The sequence below is a fragment of the Oncorhynchus masou genome, chromosome 9 (genome assembly GCF_036934945.1).
Source record: "Oncorhynchus masou masou isolate Uvic2021 chromosome 9, UVic_Omas_1.1, whole genome shotgun sequence".
In the NCBI taxonomy this organism is placed as follows: domain Eukaryota; kingdom Metazoa; phylum Chordata; class Actinopteri; order Salmoniformes; family Salmonidae; genus Oncorhynchus; species Oncorhynchus masou.
This window is the reverse complement of record NC_088220.1, coordinates 67,150,477-67,165,049: the sequence shown is the minus strand read 5'-3', so window position 1 is coordinate 67,165,049 and position 14,573 is coordinate 67,150,477. Positions and strand designations below refer to the sequence as shown.

The following is a 14,573-nucleotide window of genomic DNA, read 5'->3' as shown; positions in this document are numbered from 1 at the left end:
GGAATGCAGGGGTGGTTTATTGAGAAAGGGACACTTGATTACCACAGATGATATGTGAAAGAGAATATCTGCTTTAGGAATAATGTCAGGAGCCACTTGTGGATTTAACAGCTCTAACACAGTTCCACCTCCGACACCGCAAAAACAACAACCTCTATGTGGATGTCAGCTAAAGCGGATCTGATCGAAAACAGACTTTAAATACAGATTAAATACAGATAAAGCCAAATCTAATTGCCAAGTGTGATTGCTGCTGGAAACATATTACAGAGATAGTTCTGTTGCACAACACTGGATTCAAATCACATATCTTTTGTTTTTATATCTATATCACATATTTATTTTCAAATTTGAGAACATGGAGACATTGACATCAATACAACATCCCCAGTCCTTTATCGCAACCACCAAGGCATTTTACAAAAAAACGATATAATAATACAAAACATTAAATAACACAAAAGAGAAAATAAAATACAATGGGTGTCACAATAACAGTGGAATCCTATCTGCACACCGTAGCCTCTGACATATGACATAACTGCCTATAATGAAAAAAATTACAGCCATTCTCCACTAGCAGCTCAAACACCATCTGGCCCACGACAGCGTCCCCCAGTCCTGGCCCCGGGGACCCGAGGGGGCACACATCCCTGCCCCCACATTCAACTCGCTCGACTCCAGTCACAAGTTTGGTAATGAGTTGGTAAATTGAATCAAGTGTTCCATCACTTGGGCAAGTACAAAGACTTGCACCCTCTGGGCCCCCAGGACCAGGAGAATCCAGTCTATACAATGGCTGGAGACAACAAGGCAACAGAGAACATAATAGTAAATATAACAAAGATAAATCAGGTATGATAGTAACAGTGGATTCCTATTAACAAATCGCAGCCACTTACACAGGACCTGACTGCCTATACTGAAATGTGAGAGCTAAACTATGAAAAATAGGCTCTCTACATGTTCACTGAAAGGGGACCAAGTCAGGACAAACTTCTCTCAGGACCCCTGCACAAAATGTATCTAACCATTTCAAGTGGCAGAGATGACATCACATCCATAACGCACTACTTAAGAGAAGGAAGTCTTGCCGACCTCCAATTAAAAGAGGGTAAGACTGCAAGCTAGAAGTGTAGCAAATGCTACTGCATTCATCTGCTGTGTGGTAAAAGTACAATCCAAAGGTGGTATACCAAAAATAGCAGTGAACGGATTGGGGTCAACAGATGTTACATAGATATGAAAATACATCAAATATGGGGTCTCAATACCCCCTCAGAGATTGGCATGACCAAAACATATGCCCCACAGTTGCTGAACTCTGATAGGATCTCAAAAACTTTAGGTCGGCATTTGGATATATTTTTAACAGTCTGTAATTTGAGTAATGGAGACGGTGTAAGACTTGAACTGAATGAGACCGTGCCTTAGCAAACTGATGAGATGTGAAATCGCTCTATACTACGTTGCCATAATGTCATCGGGTAGCTCGCCACCCATGTCTTGTTCCATGCAGACTTGGTATTTGCCCAGGAAGGCAAGTTAATGTTCTGTATCATGTTGTATAACCTGGATATTGTGCTCTTCAGATAGGGGTTAAGGTCTAAGCACCTCTCAACTAGACACTTTAAAAAGGCAGGAGCGGAAATGAAGGGGAATATTTTTTTAGGTAAGTCGCGATTTTAGAAATACCTAAAAAAGTGTGTATTGGGAATATTATAGTCAACACTCAGAGTTTCAAATGAGACACGTGTTATTAACAAAGAGGTCACTGAAAAACACCAGGCCATTCCTATGCCAGAACTGGAACGCTGTGTATCTGTGACAGGGTTGGGTAGCTTACTTTCTAAATGTAATCCGTTACAGTTACAAGTTATCTATCCAAAATTGTAATCAGTAATGTAACTTTTGGATTACCCAAACTCAGTAACCTAATCTGATTACATGCAGTTACTTTTAGATTACTTCCCCCTTAAGAGGCATTAGAAGACAAAAATGTACACTACCATTCAAAAGTTAGGGGTCACTTAGAAATTCCATTGTTTTTGAAAGAAAAGCACATTTTCTTTCCATTAAAATAACATAAATTGATCAGAAATACAGTGTAGACTTTGTTAATGTTTTAAATGACTATTGTAGCTGGAAACGACTGATTGCTAATGGAATATCTACATAGGCCCATTATCAGCAACTATTACTCCTGTGTTCCAATGGCACGTTGTATTAGTCTTTTAAAATGATAGACTTGGATTAGCTAATTGATCATTAGAAAACCCTTTTGCAATTATGCTAGCACAGCTGAAAACTGTTGTACTGATTAAAGAAGCAATACAACTGGCCTTCTTTAGACTAGAAGAGATGAGTCTTCAGTGAAGACTTAAAGGTTGAGACTGAGTCTGCGTCTCTCACATGGGTATCTTCACTGACATTTTCAACCTGTCCTTGGCATAGTCTGTAATACCTACATGTTTCAAGCGGACCATCATAATCCATATGCTTAAGAACACCAAGGTAACCTGCTTAAATAACCCACTCCAATTTGCATACCGCCCCAACAGATCCACAGATGACACAATCTCTATTGCACTCCACACTGCCCTTTCCCACCTGGACAAAAGGAACACCTATGTGAGAATGCTGTTCATTGACTACAGCTCAGCATTCAACACCATTGTGCCCTCAAAGCTAATCAATAAGCTAAGGACCATGGGACTAAACAGCTGCCTCTGCAACGGGATCCTGGACTTTCTGACGGGCCGCACCCAGGTGGTAAGGGTAGTTAACAACACATCTGCCACTCTTATCCTCAACACAGGGGCCCCTCAGGGGTGCATGCTTAGTCCCCTCCTGTACTCCCTGTTCACCCATAACTGCGTTGCCAAGCACGACTCCAACACCATCATTACGTTTTTGCCGACAACACAACGGTGGTAGGCCTGATCATCTACAACGATGAGACAGCCTATAGGGAGGTCAGAGACCTGGCAGTGTGGTGCCAGGACAACAACCTCTCTCTCAACATAATCAAGTCAAAGGTAATGATCATGGACTACAGGAAAAGGAGGGCCAAGTACGCCCCCATTCTCATCAACGGGGCTGTAGTAGAGCAGGTTGAGAGCTTCCTTGTTGTCACCAACAAACTATAATGGTCCAAACACACCAAGACAGTCGTGAAGAGAGCATTACAATGCCTATTCCCCCTCAGGAGACTGAAAAGACTTGGCATGGGTCCTCTGATCCTCAAAAAGTTATACAACTGCACCATCAAGATCATCCTGACTGGTTGCATCACCGCCTGGTATGGCAACTGCTCTGCCTACAGAGGATAGTGTGGAAGGCCCAGTACATCACTGGGGCCAAGCTTCCTGCCATTCAGGACCTCTATACAGGCGGTGTCAGAGGAAGGCCGTAAAAATTGCCAAAGACTCCAGCCACCCTAGTCATTACCACAGATGATATCTGAGAGAGTTTAACACAGTAGTGGTGGAGAGGAAGAAGACTTGGATGTGGGGATAATAAGACACCAAAAAAGCATTTTAAAGAGCAACTTGATTTCATACAAACGTTTATTTCAACACAAATACATTTATTTACAAGATCAGTATTATTTATTTTATTTCTTATATTTTTGGGGGGACACAATTCATGTTGTGGTACGCTCATTAAGAGTTCTTATTATCTAAGGGCTGAAACATGACATATTTGTCAAAAGGACATATGACAATGAACTAAAATCCAAACTAAGATCTTGTTGGGTGGTCCTTTGCATGGGGTGATTTCCTTCAACAATCAGTCTTCCAGATAGATGACACCGTCACAGGAACCTTGGTATAAAACTCTTTAGTAATACAATGCATTTGCAGACAGATACATACATACAGAGTACCTCAGTAGTCCATAGTAAAGATTTGTATGGCGAAACAGGAGACAACAGTCTTTATACAACCTACCGTCAATCATATCTTAATTAAGGCAAGGGGGCACTATTTTCACGTCCGGATGAAAAGTGTGCACAAAGTAAACTGCCTGCTACTCAGGCTCAGAAGTTAGGATATGCATATAATGGTGGATTTGGATAGACAACACTCTAACGTTTCTAAAACTGTTAAAATTATGTATGTGAGTATAACAGAACTTATTTGGCAGGCGAAACCCCGAGGACAAACCATCCAGGAATTTTATTTTTGAGGTCACTCTCTTTTCAATTGGTTTTCTATGGGGAACTAGATTTATGAGGGACCTGGTTGCAGTTCTTATGGCTTCCACTAGATGTCAACAGTCTTTAGAAATTGGTTGATGTTTTTCCTTTGAGAAATGAAGAAGTAGCTATTTCCTTTCTGGGAGTCGAGCCAAGTGTACTGTTGTGTTTGGGGCGCACGACCTGAAAGCTTGCTCCACTTTCACTTTATCCGCTATTGAACACGGTTTATTCCGTCTTAAATTTGATAGATTATTTACGTTTAAAAATACCCAAAATTGTATTAGGAAAGTTGTTTGAAATGTTTGGATCAACTTTACAGGTAACTGATTAGATACTTTGTAGTCATGTTGCGCTAGTTGGAACCGGTGTATTTTCTGAATCAAGAGCACCAAATACATGGAAATTTTGGGGATATAACGACAGAGTTTATCGAACAAAAGGACCATTTGTGATGTTTAATGGACATATTGGAGTGCCAACAGAAGAAGATCTTCAAAGGTAAGGCATGACTTGTATCGTTATTTCTGACTTTTGTGTCGCGCCTGGCGTGTTGAAATATGATTTTCATGTGTTGGTATGCCGGGCGCTGTCCTTAGATAATCGCATGGTTTGCTTTTGCCATGAAGGCTTTTTGAAATCTGACACTGTGGCTGGATTAACAAGAAGTTCATCTTTAAACTGATGTATAACACTTGTATGATTTCTGAATTATTATTATGAGTATTTCTGTTTTTGAATTTGGCACGCTGCTATTTCACTGGGTGTTGTCAAATCAATCCCGTTAACCTCTCTGGGATATGTGGGACGGTAGCGTCTGGCCAAAAGCCAGAGAAAATGCAAAGCGCCAAATTAAAATAAATTACTATAGAAATCAAACTTGCATGAAATCACACATGCAAGATAGCAAATTAAAGCTACACTTTTTGTGAATCCAGCCAACATGTCAGATTTCAAAAAGGCTTTTCGGCGAAAGCAAACGATGTTATTATCTGAGGATAGCACCATAGTAAACAAAGAGAGAGAAGCATATGTCAACCCTGCAGGCGCGACACAAAACCCAGAAATACAATTATAATTCATGCCTTACCTTCGAGAAGCATCTTTTGTTGGCACTCCAATATGTCCCATAAACATCACAAATGGTCCTTTTGTTCAATTAATTCTGTTGATATATATCCAAAATGTCCATTTATTTGGCGCATTTGATCCAGAAAAACACCGGTTCCAACTTACACAATGTGTCTACAAAATATCTCAAAAGTTACCTGTAAACTTTGCCAAAACATTTCAAACTTCTTTTGTAATACAACTTTAGGTATTTTTTTACGTAAATAATAGGTCAAATTGAAGACGGGAAGATCAGTGTTCAATACAGGAGGAAAACAAACTGTAGCTAGCTTTCTGGTCACGCGCCTCTATCTAACTATCACGCCCTGGTCTTAGTATTTTGTGTTTTCTTTATTTATTTGGTCAGGCCAGGGTGTGACATGGGTTTTGGTCTGTGGTGTGTTTTGTCTTGGGGTTTTTCATAGGTATTGGGATTGTGGCTTAGTGGGGTTTGCTAGCAAGGTCTATGGCTGTCTGAAGTGGCTCTCAATCAGAGGCAGGTGTTTATCGTTGTCTCTGATTGGGAACCATATTTAGGCAGCCATCGTCTTTGAGTGTGTCGTGGGTGATTGTCCTTGTTTCTGTGTCTGTGTTACTTTGCACCAGTATAGGCTGTTTCGGTTTTCATGTTACGTTTCTTGTTTTTGTATTGATTCGTGTTCCTTGTTTTATTAAACATGAATCTCAATAGCCACGCCGCATTTTGGTCCGACTCTCTTTCACCTAAAGAAAGCCGTCACACTAACAGTACACTTCAAGTGACCCTCGTTCAAGATTGCCGTACTTCTTCATTACACAAAGGAAAAACCTCAACCAATTTCTAAAGACTGGTGACATCCAGTGGACGCGATAGGAACTGCAAGAAGGTCCCTTAGAAATCTGGATTCCCAATGAAGTCCCATTGAAAAGAGAGTGACCTAAAAAAGAAAATCTGAATGGTTTGTCCTCAGGGTTACGCCTGCTAAATAAGTTCTGCTATACTCACAGACATGATTCAAACAGTTTTAGAATCTTCAGAGTGTTTTCTATCCAGATCTACTAATAATATGCATATCTTATCTTCTGGGGATGAGTAGCAGGCAGTTGAATTTGGGCATGCATTTCATCCGGGATGTGAAAATACTGTCCCGTCACCAAGAAGGTAACGGGATTGGTGCGTGAAGGGATCACTAAGCAGTTAACATTGTTGCATTGGATTAGATACAAAGCATCTAAGATGAGAAAAACATGTCTACACTGTGGGTTTTCACTCTACTATCTCGGCCTTGAGCCTGTGTGACTATCAGCAGGTGCAGACAATTCTCAGCCTGAGAAGTATTTACCCAGTACTCTCCATTTACCCAGTACTTTTCCATCATTACGCATTGCAAGCATACAAAGGTTATCACATATATACAGTAATCATGGCACTGGTGTGACAGCTCTAACGCAGTTCCACCTCTCACACCATCAAAACAACCTTATTGGGGATGTCAGCTAAAGCGGATCTTATTGAATAGAGCCCTTAAATACAGATAAAGCCAAATGTAATTGCACAAGTGTGATTGCTGACGCAAATATATTGCAGAGAGGGCAGAAGTTCCTGTTCTGTTAAACAACACTGGATTCGAATCACGTCTCTCAGCACTTTTTAATGTCACAAAACACTCTGACTCAGCAGGTTCTCATGGTTTACACACACACACACACACAGAGAGAGAACTTTACATTATATTCATCTCCTGGGTTCTTTCTGATGTGCTCTTGGACATGCTCTTTCTGGGTAGCGGCTCCTCGGTGGCGAAGTTGAACATACTGCGCAGGGAACGATTAATACTCTGCTTAAAGCCTCGTCCCAGACACACATAGATCAGAGGGTTGAGGCAGCTGTTACAGTAGGCAAGACAGAGGGCCAGGGTGTGGGCCAGCTGTATGTTGGCGCTGTGCGATGAGTGCCGGGGGGTCAATAGGATCAGGAAATCCAATATGTGCAGTGGAACCCAGCACAGGAAGAAGCTCAGCAACACAGCAAAAATGACCCTCAAGGTGCGTCTGGAGCGCACCTCACTCACCCTCCCAGACCCCCGCCCGGCCCTGCTATACACAACCCAATGACACGCCACGATGGTGATGAATGGCATCACAAAACCCAACAGGAAGCGTACTGTAGTGATAGTCCAGGCGCTAACTATAGTGTGAGATCCCAGGCACTCTGATTTACTGGTGCTTAGCTGGACCTCCTTCACGTAGACAAACTGGGGGATGCTGCCCAGCAGGGCCAGGAGCCACAACCCGACACATACCCAGGCGGCCTTGTGTGGCCTCCTCCAGTTCTGGCACCACACGGGCAAGCTGACCAGCAGCCAGCGGTCCAGGCTGATAAGTACTAGCAGCAGCACGCTACAATACATGACCAGGTAGATGAGTCCCTTGAGCAGCTTGCAGGCCACGGGGCCAAACGGCCAGTGCTGGTCCATGGCCAAGGGCACCATGAGGAGGGGCAGGGACAGGCAGCACAGCAGGTCAGCCAGGGCCAGGTTGAGGAACCACAGAGAGGTGACTGAGCGTGGCATGCGGAAGCCCGTCACCCACACCACCAGAGCGTTGCCTGGGACTCCCAGCAGGAAGACCAAGCTATAGAACACCAGGGCGGACAGGTGACGGGGCCCCAGCACAGGACCAAGGTCCTCAGGCTCGACAAATTCCCATTCAGTGATGTTCAGGAGGCTCAACTCCTCATCAGTGAAAATCGAGCCCAAATCATCCATGCTTGGAGATGACTGTTGAGGGGAAGGGAAAGACAGTAATATGATAGTTCCTATAATAGCATTGTATCAGTACAATAATACAGGTATTCTTGAAAGACGGGACAATCTCAAACTTTTTTAAAATATATATTCACATAAGACTTATGTTATCTCCGTCAGACACCTTAAAAGGAATTACATTTTTACATTTATTGTCTAACAACCTGATTTTGCATTGTCATTATGGGGTATTGTGTGCAGATTGATGAGAAAAGATATATATGTAATCCATTTTAGAATAAGGATGTAACGTAACAAAATGTAGAAAAAGTCAAAGGGTCTGAATACTTTCCGAATGCACTGTGTTGCAGAACAGTGAATAAATCTTTTTTTCTGAATATTGACAAGCCACTGATGGAGGTGATCCTTGAAACAGACATATTTGTACCTCTAAAAATAAAAGTACAATTATTTGTAAAGTATAGAAAATTGTTAAATTGAAAATCCCCAGTAAAAAGGTCTTTCTGCACTCTGACGGAGATAACATTAGACGAGATTATGTTTTACGGAGTTGACAAAAATGCATTATTCTTCATCATTCAAGTGATATACAAAGTAGAACTGTTGTTTTCCCTCAGTTGCTTTATGATTCCAAAACCTAATTAAAATAAACATATTTGAACCAAAATTAATTCCTATCTTAAAACATCAAACATCAGCTATCTGAGCAGCTAACCGATCGCTGCAGCTGTACATAATCTATTGGTAAATAGCCCACCCATTTTCACCTACCTCATCCCCACAGTTTTTATTTATTTACTTTTCTGCTCTTTTGCACACCAATATCTCTACCTGTACATGATCATTTATCAATCCAGTGTTAATCTGCAATATTGTAATTATTCACCTACCTCCTCATGCCTTTTGCACACATTGTATATAGACTCCCCTTTTTTTCTACTGTGTTATTGACTTGTTAATTGTTTACTCCATGTGTAACTCTGTGTTGTCTGTTCACACTGCTATGCTTTATCTTGGCCAGGTCGCAGTTGTAAATGAGAACTTGTTCTCAACTAGCCTACCTGGTTAAATAAAGGTGAAATAAAAAAAATAAAAACCATTTCATTGATTTTATTGAGTTATAGTTCATATGAGGAATACAGTCTATTGAAATCAATTAATTAGCCCCTAATCTATCGATTTCACATGACTGGGAATTGTCCCCAATTGTGTTCATTATTCCTGCCCGTTCCTCTGTTCACAAAGTTGACATCAGCAACCCTCTCGCTGACACAACGCCATACACATGGTCTACGGTTGTGAGGCCGGTTGGACATACCTCCAAATTCTCTAAAATAACGTTGGATGTGGCTTACGGTAGAGAAATGAACATTAAATTATCTTTCAACAGTTGTCGAGGCCCTAATCTATGGATTGCACTTGATTGGGCAGGGGTGCAGCCATGGGTGGACCTGGGAGGGCATAGGCCCACCCACTGGGGAGCCAGGCCCAGCAAATCAGTCAATAACTACAGACAGAAATACTCCTCAAAAAATGTTGTTCTGTGTATAAGGGAGATGGAGATGGGTGCGTGTGTGCGTCCGTCCCCTGAGTGAGTTTGAGACTTAGTGTTCCCCCCCCCTCCACTACCATTGGTAGCTACCATTTCTCAGTAAAGTACTATATTTGTCCTTAACCACTGATTCCTTGTCTCTTCTCTTCTCTGCACCTTGGTCCAACCTCACCACGTCACAAACCATGGTGATTTCAATATTGTTTGTTTAATTCTATCAAAAGTCGAGCACTTTACAGGCCACCTCGTTGCACTACATGTAATGAGGACATGAAGGATATTATGGTGGAGCTGACCCGGCTCATTCCTGATTCATTTAGGATTTCAGAGTAATCTGACGGAGGTAACCCAACGGCTCTGTTCAATCTGTCTCGTTGAAGTGTAACAGCTTACACGCTAGAATCTCGTTGAAGCGTAACAGCTTGCACGCTAGAATCTCGTTGAAGCGTAACAGCTTGCACGCTAGAATCTCGTTGAAGCGTAACAGCTTGCACGCTAGAATCTCGTTGAAGCGTAACAGCTTGCACGCTAGAATCTCGTTGAAGCGTAACAGCTTGCACGCTAGAATCTCGTTGAAGCGTAACAGCTTGCACGCTAGAATCTGTTGAAGCGTAACAGCTTGCACGCTAGAATCTCGTTGAAGCGTAACAGCTTGCACGCTAGAATCTCGTTGAAGCGTAACAGCTTGCACGCTAGAATCTCGTTGAAGCGTAACAGCTTGCACGCTAGAATCTCATTGAAGCGTAACAGCTTGCACGCTAGAATCTCGTTGAAGCGTAACAGCTTGCACGCTAGAATCTCGTTGAAGCGTAACAGCTTGCACGCTAGAATCTCGTTGAAGCGTAACAGCTTGCACGCTAGAATCTCGTTGAAGCGTAACAGCTTGCACGCTAGAATCTCGTTGAAGAATCTCGCGTAACAGCTTGCACGCTAGAATCTCGTTGAAGCGTAACAGCTTGCACGCTAGAATCTCGTTGAAGCGTAACAGCTTGCACGCTAGAATCTCGTTGAAGCGTAACAGCTTGCACGCTAGAATCTCGTTGAAGCATAACAGCTTGCACGCTAGAAATGAAGGTCATTTCTGTTTTAGCCGACATACTGTATGCAGCGTTTACAGTGAATGCAGTCTCTGCTCAAGTGGGAACATTGCCTTTAAATTTCAATCAAGTTGTAACACTGAACTTCTGCATTGAATAACCTCACACTCAACGTCAACAAAAGGAGATGATTGTGGACTTCAGGAAACAGCAGAGGGAGCACCCCCCCTATCCACATCAACTGGACAGTAGTGGAGAGGGTAGTAAGTTTTAAGTTCCTTGGCATACACATCATGGACAAACTGAATTGGTCCACCCACACAGACAGCGTCGTGAAGAAGGCGCAGCAGCACCTCTTCAACCTAAGGAGGCTGAAGAAATTCAGCTTGTCACCAAAAGCACTCACAAACTTCTACAGATGCACAATCGATCGAAAGCCTCCTGTCGGGCTGTATCACTGCCTGGTATGGCAACTGCTCCGCCCACAACCGTAAGGCTCTCCAGAGGGTAGTGAGGTCTGCACAACGCATCACCGGGGGCAAACTACCTGCCCTCCAGGACACCTACACCACCCGATGTCACAGGAAGGCCATAAAGATAATCAAGGACAACAACCACCCGAGTCACTGCCTGTTCACCCCGCTATCATCCAGAAGGCGAGGTCAGTACAGGTACATCAAAGCAGGGACCGAGAGACTGAAAAACAGCTTCTATCTCAAGGCCATCAGACTGTTAAACAGCCACCACTAACATTGAGTGGCTGCTGCCAACACACAGACTCAATGGAAATTGATGGAAATTGATGTAAAAATATATGACTAGCCACTTTAAACAATGCTACTTAATATAATGTTTACATACCCTACATTACTAATCTCAAATATATATGTATATACTGTACTGTATATTATCTACTGCGTCTTTAAGTAATACATATATCACTAGCCACTTTAAACTATGCCACTTTGTTTACATACCCTACATTACTCATCTCATATGTATATACTGCACTCGATACCATCTACTCCATCTTGCCTATGCTGTTCTGTACCATCACTTATTCATATATCTTTATGTACATATTCTTTATCCCTTTACACTTGTGTGTATAAGGTAGTAGTTTTGGAATTGTTAGGTTAGATTACTCGTTGGTTATTACTGCATTGTCGGAAATAGAAGCACAAGCATTTCGCTACACTCGCATTAACATCTGCTAACCATGTGTATGGGACAAATACATTTCATTTGATTTGATTTGAATAGAACCTCAAATCTCCGGACACATTGGTTCGGAATCAGTTTTGTGAGAAACATTATTTGAAGTCAGAGGGCAAGAAATGACATAAGATCTCTCTTCAGTTCGTTTGAATTAATGCACATTTTTAGGAGAGATATGCATGTACTGTATGTATATATTTACAAAAATATATATGGGAGATTGGAAGTGATGCAGACAATTACATTGATAGAAGCTACAATCTATCTGCAATATCTACAATCTATCTGCAATATCTAATCTTAGCAGAGTTTGAAACTGGGATCCTTTGCTCTGGATAATGGCATTTCTGGGCATAGAGCCCATATGGAAATGAATAATATTGAAAATATTTTTGAATTTCCTGAAGCAAATCTTTCCCCTTTAAAAATGCTGGGGTGATGCCACAGACCTCTGTGCTGGGGTGGTTCCTTTCTCCACAGCCCTTTAAAAATAAGCTCAAATAATGCGACAAAATCTTTTTTTTTTCCAACTATAAAGTTTCACTGCCAGACAAGGATTGTCCTGACTTTCAAGAATCCCTGAATGTAATGGTATAATTGTTAAAGCATTGATCTTGGTTGGGTTAAATGCATAACACACATTTCAGTTGAAGGCTTTCAGTTGTACAACTGACTAGGTATCCCCCCTTTTACCATTACATACTATTATGATGACTTGCTAGTTGTTTATTCACACAGGTTTTTTTTATTCAATCCGTAATTGTCCATATCAAGACCAAGGTAAATAACCATAGGAAATGAACATTTCATTAATGCTGGAATGGCTTAGTTGTGATAACATGGTTAAACAGGATTTGAAATTGAGGAATAACACAAGCACACTTTATAAAGTGATACAAGACCAGTCAGCATTTTACATGACATTCAAGTCATTCAAGTGCAAAATACCTCTAAAATGAAATAATTTTAATCAGATAATCAATCACCGAACACTGTAAAATTAAGGTTACAATTAAGGTTGTACTTTACCTTAGATTTCAGATTCATGTATCGACGACCTCTTGTAGATGACTCCGCGCACAAACAGAAAAAATAGGAACTGTTCTTCTTTAGCACAATTTCTGTCCACAGACACCTCACCCAATCATGACCTGACCTCCTTATGATCAGGAATTGTAAAAATGTCAACGCATTGCCAAATATACAGGGAGAGATACAAACACAAATTACATAGTACTGGTCATGAGAACAAACACCCATATAACTATATAGACATACCCAGTCTACCTATGTGGGCAAAGACGCAACCCCCACTAAATATTATCACACTGATTAGTAAGGATTAAAAAAATAAGAAATCTGAGCATCTCTAGTGTGTATCCTGATAAGAGCTTGGCAGCCGTAAAGTGTTAAAGGTTTGGATGTCAAGGTCATGGGTGACTCCAATGAAATAGTGTCCACTTTATCTCTGAGCCCTTAGCTGTTTCCATATTTATGCCTGTCTTCTCTGGGGTCTCCCTGAGGACAGGCTGGCACTCCTTCACAGTGAAGTTTGACCCTGTTCCTCACTATTATCTGATTGTTGGCGCCCCCCCCCCCTTGGGTTGTGCCGTGGCGGAGATCTTTGTGGGCTATACTCAGCCTTGTCTCAGGATGGTAAGTTGGTGGTTGAAGATATCCCTCTAGTGGTGTGGGGGCTGTGCTTTGGCAAAGTGGGTGGGGTTATATCCTTCCTGTTTGGCCCTGTCTCGGATGGGGCCACAGTGTCTCCTGACCCCTCCTGTCTCAGCCTCTAGTATTTATGCTGCAGTAGTTTATGTGTCGGGGGGCTAGGGTCAGTTTGTTATATCTGGAGTACTTCTCCTGTCCTGTGTGAATTTAAGTGTGCTCTCTCTAATTCCCTCTTTCTCTCTTTCTTTCTCTGTCTCGGAGGACCATGCCTCAGGACTACCTGACATAATGACTCCTTGCTGTCCCCAGTCCACCTGGCCGTGCTGCTGCTCCAGTTTCAACTGTTCTGCCTTATTATTATTGGACCATGCTGGTCATTTATGAACATTTGAACATCTTGGCCATGTTCTGTTATAATCTCCACCCGGCACAGCCAGAAGAGGACTGGCCACCCCACATAGCCTGGTTCCTCTCTAGGTTTCTTCCTAGGTTTTAGCCTTTCTAGGGAGTTTTTCCTAGCCACCGTGCTTCTACACCTGCATTGCTTGCTGTTTGGGGTTTTAGGCTGGGTTTCTGTACAGCACTTTGAGATATCAGCTGATGTACGAAGGGCTATATAAATGAATTTGATTTGATTTTGATCTGATCTGATACTAGCTGTGTGCTACTATATCTGCTCTCTTCATCCCTACATGGCTTGTTGATGAATACTGGATAAGAATCCTCATCTGAGCTCTCAGACTCATTGCTCTGATTTGGGGTGGTTCTTTTCTCCACATACCTCTATGCTGGGGTGGTTCTTTTCTCCACAGACCTCTATGCTGGGGTGGTTCTTTTCTCCACAGACCTCTATGCTGGGGTGGTTCTTTTCTCCACATACCTCTATGCTGGGGTGGTTCTTTTCTCCACATACCTCTATGCTGGGGTGGTTCTTTTCTCCACATACCTCTATGCTGGGGTGGTTCTTTTCTCCGCAGACCTCTATGCTGGGGTGGTTCTTTTCTCCACAGACCACTATGCTGGGGTAGTTCTTTTCT

The 14,573-nt window shown here is 42.2% G+C and overlaps 1 protein-coding gene across 1 annotated transcript; it reads right to left on the bottom strand.

Moving 5' to 3' along the window:
* On the bottom strand, positions 1-13,027 carry LOC135546533 (C5a anaphylatoxin chemotactic receptor 1-like). Its single transcript, XM_064975035.1, has 2 exons — positions 12,895-13,027; positions 1-8,070 (listed from the first exon to the last, which is right to left on the bottom strand). The coding sequence occupies exons 1-2, from the start codon at positions 12,910-12,912 to the stop codon at positions 7,015-7,017; spliced, it is 1,074 nt and encodes a 357-aa protein (XP_064831107.1). The 5' UTR covers positions 12,913-13,027; the 3' UTR covers positions 1-7,014.
* Positions 13,028-14,573: the final 1,546 nt, after the last annotated feature.